The sequence below is a fragment of the Equus caballus genome, chromosome 1, assembly GCF_041296265.1.
Source record: "Equus caballus isolate H_3958 breed thoroughbred chromosome 1, TB-T2T, whole genome shotgun sequence".
In the NCBI taxonomy this organism is placed as follows: domain Eukaryota; kingdom Metazoa; phylum Chordata; class Mammalia; order Perissodactyla; family Equidae; genus Equus; species Equus caballus.
Window position 1 is genome coordinate 126,756,871 of NC_091684.1, and position 24,405 is coordinate 126,781,275.

General features: G+C 40.4%; 1 protein-coding gene across 7 annotated transcripts in view; it reads right to left on the reverse strand.

Moving 5' to 3' along the window:
* Positions 1-19,294: 19,294 nt before the first annotated feature.
* Positions 19,295-24,405, reverse strand: part of LOC138917136 (gamma-tubulin complex component 5) — a 48,210-nt gene continuing 43,099 nt past the window's right edge. For 4 of the 7 annotated variants that reach the window (XM_070231951.1, XM_070231965.1, XM_070231947.1 and 1 more), the window contains 4 exons: positions 23,829-23,954; positions 23,099-23,187; positions 20,960-21,060; positions 19,295-19,947 (listed from right to left, as the gene is read on the reverse strand). In XM_070231951.1, the coding sequence (XP_070088052.1) occupies positions 19,901-19,947; positions 20,960-21,060; positions 23,099-23,187; positions 23,829-23,954 (363 nt within the window). In that variant the 3' untranslated portion in view covers positions 19,295-19,900. Of the gene's footprint in view, positions 19,948-20,959; positions 21,061-23,098; positions 23,188-23,828; positions 23,955-24,041; positions 24,208-24,405 lie in introns of all 7 variants that reach the window. The other 3 variants (XR_011424666.1, XR_011424669.1, XR_011424668.1) reach the window with 1 other exon arrangement.

The following is a 24,405-nucleotide window of genomic DNA, read 5'->3' on the forward strand; positions in this document are numbered from 1 at the left end:
GCCTAGAAATCAGCTGGAGCTGAAAGCTTTAGGGTTGTCTCATGTATCTTCTGAGCATGCATGCTGCCCTGGGCATGTATGCAGCTTTCTAAATTACCCAGTATGCAGGGAAATTTTTAATGCCCTATATTCCTCAAGAAACCCTCTCCCCAGGTTTATCCTCCCAGAATTTAGGTGCTGTATTGTATACCTCAACTGTAATCTTTTGCCCCAGGCAGCTGTGGGTTGCTTTTTGCCTTACAATGTTTTTGAGGAATGCTTGCTTCTTTTCTACCCTGAGTGAGTTCTGAATTAGGCAAAACAAAAACAAGCACCATGCATCAGTCCTTCAGGTAGCCCCAGAGTGATTAGAACAAACACAATTCTTTGCAAATAAGATGTGCTCTGTTCCTTCTGGAACCAGGGACCAGGGTCCTGCACTGAGAACAGGGTCTGCTGTCTTCAAGACCACCAGAAAGTTGGGGATGGAACAGGACAAGGGCAAATAGAAATGTACAAAGCTTTCCTACTGTTTTTAAGCTGACTTTTTCTTGATTCAGTGCTCGCTTGGTTGCTGTTGAGCTTTGACTGTTCCAAAGTTCTGACAAAGTTGATTCTGACAGTTTTTGCTTGATTTTTGCATGTTTTTGTTGGAGTCAGCCCCTTTGAGCTGTCTACTCCACTTTTTGCTCCCAGAGTCAGTTTTTAAAACATAAGAACCAAAACCAAAACAAAAGACAAAATAAAGCCTGGTGCTGATCATTTCTCTCTTTTGCTCATACGGTGGTAGAAGCTGCTAGTGCCTCATCAATATCTACTTCCCATGTTTCCTGGTTAGTGGATGGATCACCTCCACAACCACTTTCTCTTTTTCAGCTAGGGGCACATTTCCCTGACTTGCTTATGTTTATGTGTAGTCAGATACAAAGTGCTGGCCAATATGGCCTAAACAGAAGTTGGCGTGCACCTTCTGGAAGGGGTCTTTAAAGGGAGGATGTCAGTCTCCATCATTTCCTTTTTCCTGCTGGCTGATAAAACAAGTCTCATGAAATACAAGATGAAAGCTTTTTTTCTGAGGATGGATGGCTAAAAAGATAGACCTTGTCACCAAGAACTCCCATATCTGAGTTGCACTAATTCCAGAGTTTTGTTTTGTCTTTTTACATGAGAGAAAAACAAACTTCTAATTTCTATATGCCTTGGTATTTTGGGGTTTCTATGATTTTTGCTGAATCTAATTCAAATACATTCCTCATTCTACACAGGAGAAAGTCCACACAACTTAGATGGAATGTTGTGGAAATCTTTTGGGTTAGGGGTTATTTCACTCCAGTATATTTTCTAACTTATTATTGGTATATAGGAAAGCAGTTTTACTAGTTTCAGAGCATTATCCTCTGATTTTGAGGGAAGGAGGTTCTAGGAAGACAATATTATCTCAAATGATGATAATTTTTTTCTCATTTCCAATATTAATGTATTTTTCTTATTGTATTAACCAGAACCTTAATTTCTTCTTAGCTGATCCCACCACTCCACAGTGGCAGGATATCAGTAGCCATATTTGTGCAACCTGATTTCAAATTTCTTGCTACACTTTCTTAAACCTGGGGTGGACACCTGACCCAAGTAGAGTCAATGTGCAACCCTTTAGTTGGAAGTTTAGAGTTGGAACTAGGTCAGTCACATCTCAACCTATCTTCAGGACCTTCTGTATCATCTGCAGTAGGTCTGTGTGAACTCCAACCATAAAATTAAGGGCATCTCTCCTCAGGTGCCCATGTGGACCTCTCATTTCCTGCCCTGGGGCTTTGTTGATACTGAGGCACAAGGTCTGTGAAACTCACAGATGGACCTCATGGATGGAGAGGGCACACACCTCTCCCTCCTGGGCAAACCTTCAAGAGGTGGAGAGCTAGCAGATAAATTCCTCTCTTTTCTTCCTGACACAGTTCATGTGACCTTGTGGGGCAGATCAAAGAGATAGAACAAGCATACTTAGCTTAATAATGCACTCCCACCCAGGCTCTCCTTCCTTGACTCAGTCCTCTTCTCTCTGACTCCTACTACTAGGACTGTGCTCTTATATAAGTGGAAACACATGCATCTTTGCCCCAGGCTGAATTTTCTGAGGAACCCAAGCTAAGATAGGAATCAGTAAAAGTGCTTCACTATATATGGAAGATAAACACATAGATATGGAGAACAGATTGGTGGTTACCAGAGGGGATTGTGATGGGTAGAGGGTGAAAGGGGGTAAAAGGACACATGTGTATGGTGATGGATGGAAACTAGACATTTGGTGGTAAACATGATGCAGTCTACACAGAAGCTGAAATATAATAATGTATACCTGAAATTTATATAATGTTATTGATGAATGTGACCTCAATTAAAAAAGAAAAGAAATGATCATGTGCATTTGAGATCTATGACCATCCATCTTCCAACCACCACAGACACAGTGCTGCAGAGAATCATGTTTTCCCAAGAACAATTGTAAAGTTAATAGCCTTAGAGCACTAGAAACCAGAGATGGAGAGAAAGAGAGAGTTCCTTGAATGTGGAACAAATTTCCATTTCTGGGTTCAAATTCCTACACTCCTGCCTTTGGTTATATGAAGACTTCCTCTTACAATATATTACCCTTTCTTTTCTTTTTTCTTTTTTTTGTGAGGAAGATTGGCCCTGAGCTAACATCTGTGCTAATCTTCCCCTATTTTATGTGGGATGCCACCACAGCATGGCTTGATGAGTGGTGCTATGTCTGTGCTCAGGATCTAAACCTGTGAACCCTGGACTACTAAAGTGTCGTGTGCAAACCCAACCACTATGCCACTGGGCCAGCCTCTATATTACCCTTTCTTAACTTAATGGCAGCTTGGATTGATGTAGTGGCTTTGTAATGTGTCAAGTTGGCTAAGTTGACCTGCATTTACTAGAATCCTCTTTCCTGTATATTCCTGAAGGATCACAAGAGAGATTCTTAAGGGAGACTTTGTTGGGGGGGGGAGTGAAGCAGCAGCTATTTTGTAGCTCACACATGTTGTGTGTCTGACAGTCCACATCATTAACATGAGGCAGTGGCCAGGCTGGCAACTGCGGCCTTCCTCTGGATCCTCTGACTCCTGAATGAGGTCATGTGTTTAGCTTCATGACGAAGGGCCCCAGTTTTGCAGGACAATCACACCACCAAGGTCAGAAGCAACAAGAACTGACATGGGTTTCAACTCATTCTTATGGGGTTCTGGCATGTGCTCATGGCCTCCAGCTTGTTCTTGCTCTCTCTCACTTCACATCCATCTTCCCCTTCCAACCACCTGCCCTGTGAAAAACAAGCTCCAGTATCAGATGCAGACCACATGGAGACTGACAAACTAGCTCCTGCAATTGTGTAAGGCCAAGTCTCTGGAGCAAAATCTCTGTGACAAATCCGCATATGATTATGTATGTATATGTGGATCATGTACATATTAGCGGTTCTGCTTCTTGGATTGAACCTTGGAAGTTGCTTTGAAGAAAGTGAGAAAACGTTATTGGACACCAGAGCAAGACCCTTGTTTTGTACCAGTTTACCAATGCTACCTGAAGTTACATGGAAAGAAGAAAATATATCTAATGAACTGAGTTATCTAGCAAATGAGGTTTTCAAGCAAAGTATTGAAGATGCTGCCTGGTTTCCTTCTTGCTGGTTATAGTAAAATGTGATAGGAGAGTGATAACTTGAGAGAAAGACTCAAACAAAAATGAGGCTGAATTAATGGTTTTCAAAATGTTCAGCCTCTCCATGTGGCAAATGATGCTAAAATTAAAAATGGCTATTGAGTAAAGACGAAATACATGGAACTACCAAGAAAACCTGGTCTAAAGATGAACCTGAGATGTGACTGTAATGTCTTTTCTTAAAACTTCAGAAAGATCAAAAGTTGTGCCTCGGAGTATCCTTCAGTCATACAAAAGGCCCTCACCATAGATTAAGAGTGTGCCTCACAGAGTCTTCCAAACAGTAGGGTCTCTAGTAAGTCTTAGGGGGATGATCCTCTAGAGGAATCCAAGAAAATGGTTTATTTAAAAGAAATTTGTGGGTGTGGCTCTTGTCTAAAAGAGTGAACCTGAAAAGATTCATGCAAGACCCATACAGTTTTTAATAGTATTATGTCACCAGAAGAACTGCCAGCTTGGACTGAAAGGGACAGAGACTGTATGAATGACAAAGGGCTTTGGACCCCCAAAATTCTATTGCCAGGAGGCACACCAAGAAAACAACTCAACTGAAGACATGCACCTTTTAGGAAATAGGAAGGATGATGAGTGCAGCGCCAAAAGACCAGAGGGAAGAACTAAGAGCTTTGGAAAATTATTCCCAGGCTTTCAGACCTAGTCGAGGAACTTCCACATTTGGTCAGCCAGATTACAGAATTGCCTGAATTCTGTATGTTATGAATCTGCCTCCCACCCCCCCCTCCTTCTGAACAAGAATGACCCTGACAATTATGTTATGCTTGTCCCATCGTTACATGTTGAGTGTGTGTAGGGTAGGTTGCTTGTCTCTGTAGTTTCACCTATGTTCAGAAAAAGGAACCTGAGTGGTGTGCTGTACTTAAGGAACTAGTCCGAGGTGCCCCATGAGCACCTGAGCTTGATTTAGATGATCAGATTCTCAAGTCTGAACTGATGCTGCAATGGGATACACCTTTTGGGAGCCTTGGGAGGGGGCACTGCATGTATTTTGAGTAACATGAATGACTGGGAGGCCAGAGGGCAGATTGTGGTAGATAGCCTCTAAGACATTCTCATATCCCCGATTCCTGGTATCCATTCCCTTATGTAAGCCCCTCCCCTTGAGTGTGAGCTGGATTTAGGGATTCACTTCTAACGAATAGACTACAGCAGAAGTAATAGGATGTCATTCCAATAATAGGTTATACGAAGACTGAGGCTTACATCTTGGGCCTCTCTCTCAACACTTGCCCTGAGGGAATCCAGTTGCCATGATGTGAGCAGCCCTGAAGAGAGGCTCACATGGCAAGGAACGGACATCTCTGGCCAATGAGACCTGCCAAGGCTTATGTTAGTGAGTGTGGAGGCACAATCTCTCTGTCAAGCCATGAGGTCACTGCAGCCCTGGCTGACACTTTGATTAAGCCAGGGGCACCCAGTTAAGCCAAAGCCAAATCCCTGACTCACAGAAGCTATGAGATAATAAATGTCGTTTTAAAACAGTAAGTTTGGGATCACTTGTTTTGCCACAATAGATAATACAGTTGGCTTCTGTTACTTGCAACGTAATGGGTCATAAAAGACACATTACATGATACCCAAAGCCCTCCACAATTCAGTGCAAATCAGCTTTCCAACTTTCTGTCCCACCATGCTTCATGACTCTCCACAAGACCCAGACTGTCCTCAAGCACACTTTTATGCTAAGGATTCCCAAAGCAGATGACCCTGCCCTTCTGAGCCTACCTTAATCCTCAACTGATGCTCCAAACTTTTTTGATCAGCTCATCTGACTTGATCTCTTTGTCCTCTAATACTTGTAAGCCCTTGGCATTTTACTCATTAGGACAGTGGTTGTCAACATGGGATCTCTGGACCAGCAGAATCTGGGAACTGCAGATTCTTGGGTTCTACTCCAGACCTACTGGATCAGAAACTCAGGTGTGGTGCCCAGCAAACTGTGTTTAAACAAGCCCACCATGGGTTCTGATGCATGCTCAAGTTGAATAAGCATGGCATTAGGATATTATAGCAAAGCTAGCTTTTCATAAATAAATTTCAGGTCTCCTTATCTAAATTATAAGCTCTTTGAAGGCAGAAACCAGGACATGTTTCTTTGTATGTCACAGTATGCTGAGAGCTTTATGTGTCAAATATATCAACACATTTGTTTATTACTATTTTCACTGGGATGCACTCCAGGGAGGTCACTGCCCCGTGAGCCTCTACCTGGAGTTTTTTGGGCCTTCAGAATCCCTTAGAAGTTTTAAAAAAATCTTTTACTACAATGATAACAAATGTTAGCCATAAAATATCAGTAGGAAGCAAGAGATCTTTTTGACTTTTATTTTGACATCTCGGCTAAAATGAACAAGGGAAATAGAGAAAGGATAGGGTTTCAGATTATCAAGTCACCATTTAGGATGTATAATAATGAACTTGGACATTCTTATGTCTGTTGTTGAAAATGAAAATGGGTGATTAATTTATTTAAGATAAATATGTCCTTTTTGTTATGATGTATTTGTTTATTATTTGTTTGTCCTCCTCACTGCCCTGTGAGATCACTGGGGACAGGCCAGTGTCTGACCTATCCACCAGGTGATGGTCAGCACCTGGCATGGGGCATCGTGCACAGCAGGTGCTCAGTATTTATCAAATGAATGATGACCCAGCACAATGAGACACAGGGGTTATCTGTGCTGTGAACGTACATGTCTTCACATAGACTGGAATCAGAGCTACATGCTGTCTTCCAGCACATGAGACAAAGTTGCGTATGGTGCTGCTGCTGTTTTACAAATAAGGTCAGATTCTATTGAATTTGGACATGATATTGAACTTTAGTTCGAATTAAGTTTCCCATTTACTGTTTCATAAAATGAATTTCTTTCTCTTTTTAAAGTCAAATTTATTGAGGTATACTTTATAGTATGATTCATCCCTTTCAGATATGCAGTTGTATGAATTCTGATGTACCCACTACTCCAGTTAGTTTCACCATCTCAGAAAGTTCCCACATGCCCCTTTGCATCTGTCCCCTTCCCTTGGCCTAGGCCCTGGCAACTACTGCTCTGTTCTCTGTCCTATGGTTATGTCTTTTCCAAAATATCACATAAAAGGAATTATACATTTTGTATCCATTTGTGGATGGGTTCTTTCACTTGACATTATTTTTGAAATTCATCCAAGTTGGTACAAGTTTATGTCTTCTCATTGCTGAGCAGTATTTCATTGTTTGAATTGGCACCATTTACTTATTCACCAGTTCATGGACATGTGGATGGTTTCTAGTTTTTGGCATTTATGAATAGAGCTGCTAAAATCATTTGTGTACAGGTTTTTGTGTAAACACACACTTTATTTCTCTTGGGTAAATACCTAGGACTGGGACTGTTGGGTCATGATGAGTATATGTTGAACACTATAAAAAAATGAAAACCTTTGTACCATTTTGCATCCCCACCAGCAATGTATGAAAGTTCCAGTTGCTCAACAATCCTTGCCAAGACTTGATATTGTCAGTTTTTCTTTTGTTTTGCTGTTCCAATAGATGTATAAAGGTATACTACTGTGCAGAATTTTTTTTAAAAATTACTTTTTAGAATTGAGGTATAAATTATACACAGTAAAATGCACAGATCTTAAATCTATAGTTCAATGACTTTTTTGAAACAAAATTTTTAAAACAATTATTTATAGGCAGCTTGCTGGCTCAGCCAAGGAGGCCTTAGCCCATGGTTCAGTCCTCACCTTGTGCCTCATGGGTCCCCACAGACCTGGGCCCAAAAGTGAGCATATTGTGCACTGCTCATTCTCCAGGCCTGGGTGGTCACCTGCACACGAGTGTCTCAGGTGTGCAAGCTGCAGGGTTGTTAATACTGGAGTGCAGGGAGGGTGTGTGGCAGGATGCAGCTGCCATTATGGTGCAAGCATGGTCACATGGTTGCTGTTCACCACAGCCACCAGCCCCTCCCATCCTGTTCTCTTTCTGGCTGGGCTGGCCTGGTCAGTTCCACAGGTGCCTGGCAGAGAGTGAGGGAGACAGAGAGAAAGAGGGGAGGGGGAGGATGATTCAGGGACTAGGAGCTGGGGAGCCCTTTGATGCCACAGACACATGTGATGCAAAAAATTGGGCAGCAGCGAGGGAGTGACATCATCATGGTGGAGTGGGCTCTCTCTGGAAACTCTTCCCTCTAAGATACAATGAAAAGGACATTCATATTCCAACAGAGGACATCCACACAACACAAAAGATGTCTCAGAGACCCATGCAGCCATACACCGGAAGGTGAACGTGCTGCAGCCCCCCACCTGAATAAGTGGAATGAGGTAAGAAAAATCTTCTCTTACTCGCTGAAGGGCAATGACCCAGGGATTGTACGTGGCTTCTGAGAGTAAAGGGGAGAGAGGGTGGTGGCCCTCTGTGGGAATACCATAGATCTCCAAGGTCCCTCACAGTCCAGTCGAAAGCCCCACACAGAGGTAACTAGCTACCGTGGGGGTGTCTTCATCAAGCCAATAACCCAGAAGAGCAGATAGCGAGGGTAGAGCAAGAAGCCCCTGAGATTGTGCAGCAGAAATAAAGTACCCCTCTTCCCGACTCAGCGCTCCTGTCCAGCACCTGGGAGCTGTGCTGCAGATCACGGCAGGCTCTGAATACACAGCTCTTGACCCCCACCCAGTGGTGACAGGTGGAAGTAGCGATCAAATACTACCACAATGCAGAAGCACAAATCCATGCCATCTAGCAGTATGAAAAAATATATTAAATCTCCAGACCAGAAGGAAAATGACGAGTATCCAGAAATCAACCCTGAAGACGTAGAAATCTATAACCTAAATGACAGAGAATTCAAAATAGCTATCATTGGAAAACTCAACAAGTTGAAGAGGATGCAGATAGTTCAATGAATTTAGAAGCTACTACACCAAAAAGATTGAAACTATAATGAAGAACCAATCAGAAACATTGGAGGGGATGGCCCCATGGCCGAGTGGTTAAGTTGGCATGCTCTGCTTTGGTGGCCCAGGGTTCAGATCCTGGGCATGGACATGGAACCGCTCATTAGGCCATGTTGAGGCGGCGTCCCACATGCCACAACTAGAAGGACCCACAACTAAAATATACAACTATGTACTGGGGGGATTTGGGGAGAAAAAAAAGAAATATTGGAGATGAAAAACACAATGGATGAGGTAAAGAATAGTATGGATTCCCTGAACTAAGAACAAAAAGAAATGAAGAAACTTTCTGAGAAATATCCAATTCAATTAGGAAATGTAACATAAAGATTATAGGTATTCCAGAGGGAGAAGAGGAGAAAGGAGCAGAAAGCTCCTCCTCCTCCATGTGAAGCATTTCTATATTTCTGTCCTCAATATTGCTGATTCATTCCTCCATGATATCAGCTCTATTCTAGAGCCAACAGATCTCCTTACTATATTAATGTAAAAAAGACCTCCTGCAAGGCATATAGTGGTGAAGCTGGCAAAAGTCACTGACAAAGCAAAAATACTAAGGGCAGTAAGGAAAAAGAAAGTAACTTACAAAGGAACCTCCATCGGGCTTTCAGTGGCTTTCTCAGCAGAAACCTTACAGGCTAGGAGAGAGTGGAATGATATATTCAAATCTTTGAAAGACAAAAACTTTCAGCCAAGAATACTCTATCCAGCGAAAATACCCTTCAGATATGATGGAGAAATTAAAACTTTCCCAGATAAACAAAAGCTAAGGGAGTTCATCACCACAAGACTCCTGACTCCTTGACAAGAAATCCTCAAGAAGATACTCATAGCTGAAATAAAAAGAAGAAAGGGGTTATGAAGCCCTGAGTAAGGAGATAAATAGGCAGACAAAAAAAAAAAAAATGTAGCTATCCATCAGAACAGGTTGTCAAACACTGAAGTATAACATTAAAGATAAAGGGAAGGAAAACCTCCCAAACAAGGATAATCTTGTCATTTTAACCACAAAGTCACAACACAAGATGGAACAAAATGATAAAAACAACTTAGGAGGGGAAGAGGAAAGGGACTGAATTGGCTTAGTCTAAGGAAATAAAAGGTCATCAGAAAATGGACTATCTCATCTACGAGATTCTGCATACAAACTCCTGGTAACCACTAAACAAAAAAGTAGAACAGAGACACAAATAATAAATAAGGATAAAACTAAGAAAATCAGCATAAAAAACTACCAAACCAAATTGGTAGTCCAAAATACACTGGACAAGAGACAAAGGAAATGCAGGAGAAACAGAAAATGAGCAATAAAATGGCAGCATTAAGCCCTCATATATCAATAATCACTTTAAATGTGAATGGATTGAATTCTCCTATCAAAAGACACAGAGTGGAGAGATGGATTAAAGAACAAAGCCCAACAATATACTGCCTCCAGGAAACACATCTCAGCTCCAATGAAAAACACAGGCTCAGAGTAAAGGAATGGAAGGCGATATTCCCAGCTAATGGCAAACAAAAGAAAGCAGGTGTTGTCATACTTATATCAGACAAAGTAGACTTCAAGACAAAACAGATAAAGAGAGACAAAGATGGGCAGTATATAATCATAAAAGGGACACTCCACCAAGCAGACATAACACTTACAAATATCTATGCACTCAACACAGGAGCAGCAAAGTACATAAAGCAACTAGTAACAAACCTAAAAGAAGACATTAAGAACAACATAATAATAGTAGGGGAACTCAATACAAGAGTGTTATGTCCTCTTGGTGGAATGTCCCTTTTATCCCTATATACTGCCCTGCCCCTTTTTGTTTCTCATTGTCTTTTATGTCTCAAAGTCCACTTTGTCCAATATAAGTACGGCAATACCTGCTTTCTTTTGCTTACCATTTGCTTGCAGTATCGTCTTCCATCTCTTCACTCTGAGCCTGTTTGTCATTGGAGCTGAGATGTTTCCTGGAGGCAGCATATTGTTGGGTCTTGTTTTTCAATCCATCCAGCCACTCTATGTCTTTTGATTGGAGAATTCAATCCATTTACATTTAGAGTGATTATTGATACATGAGGGCTTAATACTGCCATTTTATCTCTTGTTTCACAGTTGCTCTATATTTCCAATGTTTCTCTTCCTGTGTATTTCTGACTGCCATTTCGGTTGGTGATTTTCTATGATGGTTTTCTCAGTTTTTTCTGTTTATCAGTTGTGTCTCTGTTCTGATTTTTTGTTTAGTGGTTACTATGAGGTTTGTATAAAACATCTTGCAAATGAGCTATTCCATTTTGATAGCCTTTTGTCTCCATTATCCTAAGTAAGTTCCATCCCTTTCCTCTTCCCTAAGTTATTGTTGTCACAAATTATTCCATTTTGTGTTGTGATTTTGTGATTAAAATGAAGTGTTTATAGTTATTTTTGATGCTTTCCTTCCCTGTGTCTTTGTTTGCTAACTTGTTCTAATAGAGAGCTGCCATTTCCTGATTTTGTCTATTTACCTTTGTTCAACGTTTTGTAAACCTTTTCCTTTTTGTTTCAGGAGTCTGGGCATTCTTGTTCATTTCTTGTAGAGTGGGTCTTGTGGCGATGAACTCCCTCAGCTTTTGTTTATCAGGAAAGTTTTTATCTCTCCATGATATCTGAAGGATATTTTTGCTGGATAGAGTATTCTTGGCTGAAAGTTTTCGAAATTCAGTATTTTGAATATATTATTCCACTCTCTCCTAGTCTTTACAGTCTCTGCTGAGAAGTCTGCTGAAAGCCTGAGAGGGATTCCTTTGTAGATTACTCTCGTCTGCCTTGCTGCCCTTCATATTTTTTCTGTCATTGACTTTTGCCAGTTTTACTAAAACAGGTCTTGGAGAAGGTCTTTCACATTGATGTAATTAGTTCCATTGGCTTCACTTACTTGTAATTCCAGTTCCTTCTCCAGGTTTGGGAAGTTCTCAGCCACTATTTGTTTAAACAAGCTGTCTGCTCCTTTATCCCTCTGGAATATCTATATCTATCTCCCTTTTGAATACTTATAATCCTTACGTTGCATTTCCTAATTAAGTTGGACATTTCTTGGAGAATTTCTTCATTTTTTTAGTCTTACTTCTCTCTCCTCCTCCACCTGAAGCATTTCTATATTTCTGTCCTCCAAATTACTAATTCTGTACTCCACAATCAACTCTGTTTTTTAAGGTTTCTAGACTTTTTTTTCCCTCTCTCACTCATTGTGTCCTTCATTTCCCACACTTTTGTTTGGTGTTTTTTAGAGTTTCAATCTCTTTAGTGAAGAATTCCTTCTGCTCATTAATTTTATTTGTGAGTTCACTGAACTGTCTTTGTGAGTTTTCTTGTAACTTGTTGAGTTTCTTTATGATAACTATTTTGAGTTCTCTATCATTTAGATTATAAATTCCTGTGACTTCAGGATTTGTTCCTGGAAACTTGTCATTTTCCTTCTGTTCTGGAGTGTTAATGTATTTCTTTATGACGTCTGAGGAAGCAGACCTTGCTGGTGCATAGTATGTCACCTATTCCACCTACCACCACTCAGGGTGGCGGGAGCTGTGATTTCTGAACCTGCTGCATCTGCTGGAAGTTGTGCCCACCCACTGGAAGTTTTGCCAATAGGGCTTGTCTGCATTTGCTTGCCGCTGGTACTTGGTGGGTCATATATGCAGGTGCTGGCACTCTGGTGTGAATCTGCTGCCCTGGCCCATAGGCCCAGCTGCTGTGCCAGGTGGGAAGCAATGGGAGGGGAACTTTCTTTCACATTTTTGAGCCCACTCTGCACTCACTGGCGGCCTGCCTGGGTTGCTGGGCTTGGTGGTGTGCCCATGCAGTGGCTGAGATGCTTTGGTGTGGAGTTCCTGTGGGCTGAGATGCAACTCCCAAAGTGAAAGTGGTCACATGGAGGACTCCTTTTCCTATGCCTCCTCTTAGAGTTGTGTGCCAGCTCAGCTGCTGTGTGTGGACCCACAACCTAGACTGCTGTTGCTGGGGTGGGAGAGGAGATCTGCTCACCTCCTCTCACTGCTTGCCTGGCGTCCAGCACCCCCACATTTAGACGTATGGCTGTGAGGACCTCTCAAACATCCTATTGTGCTGTGTGGGTATCCTCTGTTGATTAATGAATGTCCTTTGGTTGTATCTTAGTGGGGAGAGACTATGGGGACAACTCACTCTGTCATGATGCTGACACTGTAGTATAATATTGCTTTCTTTTATTTCCCTAGGAATGCAAATCTGTCCTTGTGATATTGTGATTTATAACAAGAAATACATATTTCTTCTTCTCCATTTATGGCTCAGAGCTCCTAAAACCTTTGAGATTTACTGTGATGAGAGCAATAAATATGCCTTTATGTTAATCAGGTGACTTTTGGAAAGTCCCTAGGTAACCTAAGGATGGGGATTGGTCACCAGAAGAACTAAACATGTGATTACAGGGTGGTCCAACCCCCCCACCTCTGGGCAGGGGAGAGGGGTTGGAGATTAAGTTCAATCACCATTACCCAGTGATTTAATCAACATGTCTATGTAATGAAGCCTCCATAAAAACCTAAAAGACAGGGTTCAGAGAATTTTTGAGTTTGTGAACACATGGAGGTGCTGGGTGGGTGGCACACCAAGAGAGGGCATGGAAACTCTGGGCCCTTTCCCCATACCCTGCCCTATGCATCTCTTCCTTCTGGATGTTCCACAGCTATATCCTTAATAAACTGGTAGTCTAGTAAGTAAAATATTTCTCTGAGCTCTGTGAGCTGCTCTAGCAAGTTAATCAAACCCAAGGAAGGGGTTATTGGAACCTCTGATTTATAGCCTGTCAATCAGAAGCACAAGTGACAACCTGGACTTGCAATTGGTGTTTGAAGTGGGAGGGGGACAGTCTTGTGGGACCGAGCCCTTAACCTGTGGGATGTGACACTATCTGCAGGTAGTGTCAGAATTGAGGTGAATTGTAGGACACCCAGTTAGTGTTGAAGAATTGCTTGGTGTGGGGAAAAAATACGCACATGGGAATTAGACTGTCAGAATCTGAATCCTGTATTTGGTGACTGGAAGGAATTCCTGATTCCTCCTAGATTTGAATTGAATTGCAGCTGGGCCTCAGCTTTAATTGTATTGAATTCAACTGTGACTCTCACTCTCTATACTCCAATATCACTACCTTTTTAATCTTGTATTTGAACTAGGGGGGGTTCACCTTTGGATTTAGCTTTGATAGGGCTCCAGAATCCAATCACAGTGCGAATGCACAGGACTGCACTCCCAGTTTTGTACCTACTGCCACCTTCTCAGGAAAACTTGGGCAGGACTAGGGGGAAAAGTTCTTGGGACAAGTGATTTTGCATTTTCAGTTTTCACATTCCAATCCATCCTACAAGACCATATTACTTGTCAGAGGCTCAACTGTAATCAACTGATTTCTTCTCATCTCTGTATATTCTCTCCATCTATGGCAACCAAGTCCAACTGCCAACCCATGCCTTCACCACTCAACCCTCTGAGTATGGAAGTTGCACAGCTCTTCACTCTCTTAGGAAGGGCTTGTGTCTCTCTGGAATTAAGTTCAAGTTTCTGTATAGATTGTCTGTCCAAATCCCATAGAAAAGTACACATTTTATTTTGCCTTGTTTTTTCTTGTAAACTAGTGAAGGTCTTTAGTGTCCTTTACATCCTAAGCCAAAGTGAAAGTATGGCATTTTCTGATAGAGATTTTAGATGCAGTCTCAAATAAATCTCTGATAAAAGTGAATAAGCATGGGTAAATTATATCTCAGTATTTGAAAAAGGCTGGAACTCTAGGAACCTTAACTAAATTCTCAGCCTACTTGCAATTAAGTGTGTGAGAAAGTTAACCCCCTGCTACCTTTCTTCCTCCCTCTCATGGGCTGGAAGGACAGGGTGCCACCACCCAGCTTTGACTGTGCAAACAAGGGCAACGGCAGAATAACAAACTAGAAGGGAACTGCATCCTGAACAACCTCATGGTGCAGAGCCACTCATCCACCCTGAGCCACCCTCTGACCTCTGCACTATTATGGGAGTTATACTGTATTTTTTTTATTTTTTGGTGAGGAAGACTGGTCCTGAGCTAACATCTGTTGCCAATCTTCCTCGTTTTGCTTGAGGAACATTGTCCCTGAGCTAACATCTGTGCCAAACTTCGTCTATTTTGTATGTGGGATGCCACCACAGCATGGCTTAATGAGCAGTGCGTAGGTCTGCACCAGGGATCCGAACCTGTAGACCCTGGGTGGGCAAAGTGGAGTGCACGAACTTAATCACTATGCCACTGGGCCAGCCGCTCTAAGTATCACTCCATTTTCTTCATGGAAATGAGTTTTGGTCTTTGTTACAGAAGCTGAGCCTATGCTCTAACTCAATGGTCTTCAAACACTTTGTCTCCTAAATAAAAATTTTAGAAATTTGTATCCCATCAGACAGTTTAAACTTGACATCTATTTGTTCTTTATATCCTAAAACTTTGCAAAGGACACAATTTCTGCTCTACTGGTTTATCACACAAACGCTTTAAATATGTCTTCATTAAATTCTCAAAGCTACACGTTACTTAGGCAATTTATGGTAAATGTCCCCATGTTTAATGTAATTGACAAAACCAGTTCTCATTGTCAAATCAATTAGCCAAGTCAGATTACTTCCTATCAGAAAATGTCTTTGTTTTTTAATTTTATAGATGTTAGCCCAGGCCAACCATATCACTACTGAATCCTAATTCTAGGATTAATATAGAAATTCCTTCAAACTTTTAATGCCCATATAACTTGCAGAGAGTCTTCATGTATCCCAAGGGTATATAAACTCCACTTGGAAGGCCACTGCCCTGAGTAGCACACTCTGTCTTAGCCCTATCTGTGGCACCAGCTTCGTGTCCCAGGACTCCTCCTGGATTCCCCTCTCTCAATCCCATTTGATCCATCAGCATGACACAACCCCACCTACCTCTCTAACCTTGTCTCCTAACATGCCCTTTGTTCTCAATGCTCCAGCCACACTGGTCTTGCTGCTTTGTCCTAGACAAGTCAAGCTCGTTCCTTCCACTTCCCCTTCCTGGCATGCCTTCTCCCAAACTTTTACATGACTGCCATGACATGACTTTCAAATGTTACCTACTCAAGGAGGCTTTTCTGGATCAGTTCATCTAGAAGATAACTGCCAAGTTGGTTTTACACTTTACATCAGGATAAATTCCAGATGGAACAAATATTTAAATGTAAAAAATGAAAACTTAAAATTCCTAAAGGAAATAATGGGAGGTTAAAAAAAAATCTTGGAGTGGGGAGGACCTTTCTTTAGAATTTTTTTTACGGGATGTTGTATGGGATAATTTCAAAGTTCTCATCTAGTTCTTAAAATTTTTATGATAATATGTGGAGTGAAAAAAAACTTATATAAACAAAGTTACAGCACAAAGGTGCCTAGTCACATGGCTTATTTATTGCTACCATATTTGGGAGGCTTGTTTCTGGAGTAATTAATTTACTTTAAATGGGAACTTGTTTTGGTTATTGGCAGGCTACATTTTTTGAACAGACTTTTCAATGAAAACTGAATGTGCTGGTTAAAATGTTTTAGGAATCTTAAAATCTTAAGGACAGCTGACAAACTAGTAAGGAATTATCATTCCACAACTAAAATAAAGCAAGAACTTGATAGAAGCAAAGGGGTGGAGTGGAAGCAACTTTTATCCTGAAGATACTTGCCAATCCAGGTGAAACTAAGCCTGGAGCAACAGACCCATATACTTGGGTGTCTAGATTTAAATTAACTATCAAGTTAAACTATTAAAGTATTATGTCTTCATAATAACAAAATTTAAAGTGAGCAAAATATGAAAGACTAACTTTATTTATATTACATGTTGAGTTCTGTTGATGGGCAAGTAATGCTGGGGTAATAAAATAAACAATTGACAACTTCAAATCTTCAGGTCATTCATTTTTTGCCTTGATTTCAGCAAATCATTTATGTTAATATTTTTCATATAATTGCATTTTATTAACAGTGGTCTGAGTGCATACTTTGTATGATTTCTATTTTTAAAAACTTGTTAAGGTGCGTTTTATGGCCAAAAATGTGGCCTATCTTGGTGAATGTTCTGTAAGCTTGAGGTGTATTCTGTTGAAGGAATTTATAAATGTCAATTTGATCTAGTTGATGTTTAGTTCGACCATGTCCTTCCTGAGTTTCCATCTCTTTGCTTACATTACCATCTGTTCTTTCATGGTGTCTACCTTTTCCACTAGAGCTCTTAGCATATTAATCATAGTTGTTTTATATTCCCTATCTGATAATTTCAACATCTCTGCCAAAACTGAGTCTGGTTGATGCTTTCTCTGTCTCTTCAAATTGTTTTTTTGTATGCTATGTAATTTTTTGTTAAAAATTGGACATGATGCACTGGTTAAAAGGAACTGAGGCAAATAGGCCTTTAGTGCGATGTTTTAGATTTACCTGGGTAGTAGTTAGACTGCTTAGCATTTGCTACAGCTGCAAGTGTGAGAGGCTAAAATCTCATCTGGTGTCCTGGTTTTAGTCTCCTGTTGTCACTGGGTTTCCCTAGAGACTTTTTAAATAGGGTTCTAGCTTGCAGTTCTTTCACAAGTATTCCTGTTGTTATACAGGAGCCCTATTGATGTTGTGAGGTGAGGGGGGAGGGAAAGCATTTCACAGTCCAATGATTAGGTCTCAGTCTTTTAGTGAGCCTGTGCCCCAGTCTTGACCTTCACAAGTCCTTCTGCTATCTCCCCCCTCCACACACACACACTTAGGTAAAACAGGAAGGCTAGAAGGACCTGGAGTTGGGCATTTCCCTTTCCCTGGGTTGGTTTGGCCCTTGACTCAGGCCTTGCTAAGAACAGAACTCTCAGGGCATATTGCAAAATGAATACTTTCCCCTTCCTCCTGCCAGAATCACAAGAAGATTTTCCTCTAATCTTCACTGTGAGAACCTGGTAGTGTTCCTAAAACTCACAAAAGTTTGTCCTACCTCCCAAGACTGGGTTCCTTGGAGTTTTTAACTGTCAATCTTGTCCACAATGAGCCTCTGGCAATTTGTCAATTGTGGTTTAAGTCTCCTTAGCTTGGTACTGGCTCCTGCAGAGTTTTTGCTTCTGCTATGGTGGAATGTGATTCTCTGTTCTGCTCCTCTCTCCAATTTTGGAGGCAGCAGTTTGCCCTGTGACCTCAATTCTCTAATGGATCTAAGAAGAGTTGTTGATTTTCAGTTTGCTCAGCTTTTTTCTTACTTTGAGAATGGGAGTGATGACTTCCAAGCTCCTTACATGCCCAACTGGAAAGCCGTAAGATGTTTTTAAAGTCCAAACAGAACCATAAGAAAAATTAAGCGGAACAGATCCAATCTATTCCACACCTAAGAAAACGCAATTTAACGCACACCATAGCATTAACTTTTCCACATAAACTAGTTAAGGAACAGCTCTTAGTTATATTTAGTGTAAAAGTAAGTCCTTGCATTTAGAAGATTCAAAAATCACTTGTGTGTAGTTGACATGATGTGCTACTCAGATCCCTCTTCAAGGAGTTGCTGCCCAACTCGTGAGTACTGCCAGTGGACAGCCTTCAGCTCCACCTGCTTCTGGACTGGCCTCAGCTACAGAGGTCATGCTCTTCCCAAGGACCCACAACCAACGACTGATCAAGGTGGGGTACGGAAGCCCATCATCTCAGCCCAGTGCAGGACAACCTGATGAGCTGATTCCACTGACCTGTACTGTAGGCCAGCTTTTCTCTCTGGCCAGTCAGGCTCCCTTTCCCTTCTTTTTACTGGGCACTCTGCATGTCTAACTCCATCTTGGAGGCTGCTTCCCAAAGAAAACAAGTGGTAACAGTTTGTCAAGTCTATTCTTCTTCCAATTGAAACTTGCTAATCTCCCCTTGGAAACTCTTAACATCATGAGAAAGGGTCAAATATAGATACAGTATAAAATCAGTTGAGATAACAACTAATTGCAAATACTCATTTTAAAAATGAAAATATTTCCTTTCCTAAACATCCTATAAATAAACTTACCTTCTATCCTAGGTTTGGAAACACTGGGGCTTGTCCCATGGCCTAGTGGTTAAGTATGGCATGCTCCACTTACGTGGCTCGGGTTCAGTTCCTGGGTGCAGACCTACACCACTTGTTGGTGGCCATGCTGTGGTGGTGACCTACATACAAAATAGAGGAAGACTGGCACAGACGTTAGTTTAGGGCGAATCTTCCTCAAGCAAAAAGAGCAAGATTGGCAAGAGATGTTATCTCAGGGCTAGCAAAACAAAAAAATATTTTCTTGAGACCTGGAAGTAGCTGTTCATCTCCTGGCATTTGAAGGCCTCCTCGGTGAATTTCTTCCAAGACTTCAGAGTAAAGCCCCAGATCTGGGCTGGTTCCCAGGAGGGTTTGTTCCCAGACTTTGCCATCTGAATGCAGGAAATGCTGATGCTGCAAAATGATTGAGATTGGGTCTGAGGGCGAGAAGGCCTGGTGCTCAGCTCTGAGGCTACCTTGAGTTCAGAAGTTGTTCTTTAAAAATAAGTAGTAAATACAGTGCTGAGTCATAAGTGCTGGAGACATGCCAAGAAGCATACAAAGAAAATGTGGAAAAATTGAACGGTAAGCATGATTTTATTTAAGATATAACTTGTTCACAAAAATTGCTCAGAAATGTCAAATAATAAGCATGTACCAACAGATGGCCCTAAGTGAAGTTGGCTTTTACATTTATTGATATTGATTAAAGTTATTTTCCATTTTGGAACTTCCCAGGCACATAAAAATACATTTTTGAGACAACCAAATCTAAGACAACCTTTAGGGAAGACAGTATGTAAAACTCTACATAAAAAACTTCTGTGGCCAAGTAAAAAGAGAACTAAAGAATTTAACTAAAGTACTTTATTTTTCATATTAATAATTACATTTTCAAAAATGATACAATTCACATTATCAATAGCATAAATCTAGAGCTTAAAGTAGGAAATGTAACTGTAAACAGCCTATATACACTTTGCATTACTGATACAATTTTATACACATAATCCTATATACTATCCAATAATCTCCAGAGAAAAGACCTACAAATCTACTTGTCTAGACAGTAGACAACAATTTCTAAAATGAACCGAAATAAAGATTGCTCCTTCTCAACTGCATGTGGTGGAAATGCATATGTATGAAGATTAAATCTGAGATATTTATTACATTGAAGACATTTAACTCTGTTCCATGCCAGCCATGAGTGACAGTGCTAGAGATTCCACTGTGGGAAAAATAGAAATAAGGTTGGAAAAAAAAATGGTTTAAAACATCTGAATAAGGCTTTAATAAATTCAGAACTGAAAGTATTTAAAGACTTTTCTATTTTTAATTAAAATATTGATTATTTTTAATGTATAATCAAGATGATAATCTTTACTAAGTAAAAATTCAAAAAGTAAGATTTATTTCTATTTCAGATCATTTTAATTTTGAAAACAAAAAGTTTGTGCGTTTCACTGAACAAATCACATTTGTCTCATATGTCATAAAACCATATGGGTCAGTTCATCACAAAATGCCATGTTCTAACCTACGAATGGAATCTACTTGCATAAGAATCACCCAAAGCAACAATGGACAAATGCATCCATGTTTCCTCTAACACATTTCTAACAACATTTTAAAAAACGTTTAGCTCTTAATGAATATATTACAATTTGAATATGCAGAAATAGGGAAAAGATTAACCCTGCATACTTTTCCAAAGAAAAGTCGTGCAAAGAGATACTATTTAGCTCTTTGTTTTTGCAGATTAAATAGCTCTCTTCTCCCTGTGACCCACCCCAGACGCTGCCTGCTTCACATACTGTGTTCTAAACTGTCAGGCCTGCGTTTCCTTGTGCAAAAGGCAGCCTTGGAAGTTTCTAAGTTGCTAAAAAAAACCCCTCTATCTTTGGAAAGGGAATAGTTACAAAGGTTATACATGATAGTAAAGGGCAACCAAAACCTATTCTACCATCTGCTTTATTCAGTAACAGTTCTAGAACCACTGCTGTAACAAATGACACGCCAGACAGCACGACCGTTAGTCTCAGTGTCTTACATCTGACATTCATTTGTTCCATTGCTATTCTCAAAAAACAGTTCAAAGCACGGCACAACTGCTGAGGGACCTTCCAGGTTTGCAATGGTGAAAAATTCTAATCTTCATGAGGTCAGTACCAAAACTATAACACACAGACTTAGATACAAGAAAATATAAAAACTGTAATATTTTAACATGGTGTACTCACGATGGGGAAAGGATCCTCTACAGACGGCTTTGTTTAAAACGGTTACAAGAAACATATGGCAGTTTTTAAAATCAGACTCCATTTTCTCTATAGATTCCATTCTAGGAAAGAAGGTAAATTTCAGTTTAAGAAGTGCATAAGAGGTCAATAGGTAGGCTACAAAATACCTTTGGAGTAATGTTAAATGTACTTCAGTTTAATTATTTAGAATCCTAAGTCTAAAGATTATAAAATAAAATATAAAATTTCCTGCTTTACTTTAAAATAAAAACTTTCCAAGTATCTGAAGGAAACGCTCAGCAGGATATAAAACTTCTGTTTCAGGATGGCACTGAGTCCTGGAGCTAGGATGACTGGGGATATTCCCTTTTCCATTTGACAGGCCTGTGTTTTTACTTTTCATAAGCATATCTTCTTTTAGAAATAAAGAACACGTTAAAGATATGAAATCGCAAATTTTAAAATTATTATAAAACTTTTTACTATGGGAAATCAGACATATATAGGAGAGAACTACTCAGTGGACTTTCACATGCCCACACTCAAGACGAGCAGTCATGCAGCCCCAGGCAGTCCTACATACACCCCAGCCCCACCACATTGAGAAGCAATTTGAGACATCACAGCATTTCAGTCATAAATACTTCAGTGTGGATATATTAAAGATAAAGACTCTTTTTAAAACAAAGCTACAATACCATCTGCTTAAAAATATTTAACAATGATTTTTTATATCATCAAATAATCAGTGGTCAAATTTCACATTGCTTTTGCAATTTTTCACTTTTCTGCTTTAAGTTTGAATCAGGATCAATTAATTTCCATAAATTGCGATGGTTCTTATACTTAAGTCCTCCTCACTCCCTGCTTTTTTTTTTTTTTTTTTTTTTGAGGAAGATTAGCTCTCAGCTAACTACTGCCAGTCCTCCTCTTTTTGTTGATGAAGCCTGGCCCTGAGCTAACATCCGTGCCCATCTTTCTCTACTTTATATGTGGGATGCCTACCCACAGCATGGTGTGCCAAGCGGTGCCATGTCTGCACCCAGGATCCGAACCAGCGAACCCCGGGCCGCTGAGAAGCGGAACGTGCGAACTTAACTGCTGCGCCACCGGGCCGGCCCCAACCTGCTTTTTTCTTACAAGTTACATGTTGAAGAAACTGAAGCAGTTCAATTTCAGCAAAGCATATGCAGCAGTATTATTATTTTCTCCTTCACCCCCCAGTGACATGGAAAGAGAAATATACTTTACACACTTTGAGACAGCAAAAAGCAAGTAAGAAATCTGTTTACATCCCTGCAATTATGAATTTTACCTACTATCTTAGTTTCTTCATTCAGAATATTTTGATATAGGCATAGGTTAAGATTTTTAATTAAATTAGCACTATAATGGACTCTTACCTCCTCAGTAACACTGACTAGTATCGCAACAACCAGGTCATCCAGGCTCGCTTGCACTTTTATTTCAGGGAAGTAATGGCAGCATTATCATTGCATTAATTTTATAAACAAGACAGGGACAAACTACTGAGCTGTACACTGAAGCTAACAGTAGAGCATGGTGCTCTAGATCAAAGAGGAAGTTCCTCCTCACCTGTCGTCTGACTGCAGGGCACCTGCCTTTCTATGTGGCAGGTATGAATAATAAACACTCTGAAAGTAAAGTACAACTTTGGACTATAATCTACCATGATGTAGAGAATTTGTTGTAAAATAATTCAGCAAGTATGTGGGTGTGGTTGGTGAACAAAGATGAGAACTGCTGCTGGTAACTGCTGAAGAGGGGTGATGGGCACCCGGGGTTTGTCTGCTGTTTTCTCTACCTCTGTGTATGTCTGAAGGTGTTCATAACAAAAACTTAACAAAATCTATAAAACAAAACATGCATGTAATCTAAGAATATTTGCTTGTCCTAATTAAAAGACGTCAGTTTTTATTGTTTTACCACTCATAAAAGAATTGCACAATTCTTGATGTGGCCTAGTTTAGGTGAACAAATTCAATTATTCAATTCTTTCCCTAAATACAAGTATATGTGACGTATGGCCTAGAGGGAAAAAAAGGCTCCTAGATGAAGCCAGTTAAAAGGTAAGGCAAAACAGTCATAGCACAGAGGTTCCACAGGCCACATACTTACCGCCAAGCCCCCAGGCCCGCCTGCCAGCCCTCTGCAAACATGAGAGCCAAGTTCAACACCTTCATGATGGCTTCCTTCACAAAGCTGACCTGGAGAGCAAAGCCACAGAGAGAACACTGGCTCTGTAACTATGCTTGGACACTGACACCAACACTTTTACATAATTTAAATGAGTCACAGAAAACCCTCATCAGTGCAATGACTGCCTCCTACATCATAAGGAAGGTTTCGAGGCTCTGAATAGAGTGTACTTGGAATTGGTCCACACATCTACTGCACCTGTGATAGAGGTAGCAGTAGTAGCAGAGTCTGACAAATAGAGTAAGCTACCACATCCTGGGATGGCCATTTAAATTCACCACTGAAATAGAGCAAGTCAGTCCAGTGGCTGTAAAAATGACTTAATCCCCTGAATTCACACAAAGCTGGACATGCTTCCTGACTAAAGCACTATTACTCCACAGCTACAGATACAATTTTCCAACTGAATCCAAGTGCAGTGCAGAGTGAGTGAAAACTGTCACAGTACAGTTCTCAACTGTTTCTTTCAGGTATAATTTCTGATAATATGGCACACACTTATAACTTCATTTGATCTGGTTCTTCCTTAAAGAATATTCTGCAGAAAAGAAGCTTAATAAGTATAAAATTCCAAAGCAGCGGGACAACTTCCCTTGGCCAGCTTCACTCCTGCCTTGGTGGCCAAGTCTGCAGGTGACATCTCATGTACCTTTTCTCTCAGCAAACATCGATCATGGATGGTTGACAAATATCTATAGTGAATTTTAATCAACTGATCTAAATCCTTGGCTTCCTCAACTTGATGTTGAAACTCCAGCCCCGTACTGTGAAGAATCTTGGAAGAGAAAGATGAAAAGTTAAATCAGCAGATCAGCAGACTACTTTGAGGACTTGTATGCCAGACACAAAACTTTTTACCAACCTCTTCTACTCCTCTCAAATTCCTCCTTCAATAATCACATCTGTAGAGTTTATAAAGTACCTTCTTTAAAGGTTGACGTTCTTATCTAGAATGATGGTGGGGCCAGTCCTTTAGGACACACCCTTCACAGTGAATAAATGCCTCACTTTGGACTAGCAGACTGTTCCTGGGAGGGAGGGGCAAATATATCAAACTGTATAGAAAATACATTGACTTTTTAAAAACAATTATCAGTTAAATTGAATGTATACATTTTCGTGAGTTCCACTGTTTGTATATTGGTCTTTCTTTTAAAGGAGCATAGATATATTTTAAATAGAAAACAAAAAACAAATTAAGCAAATACTTAAACTCCTACCATTTA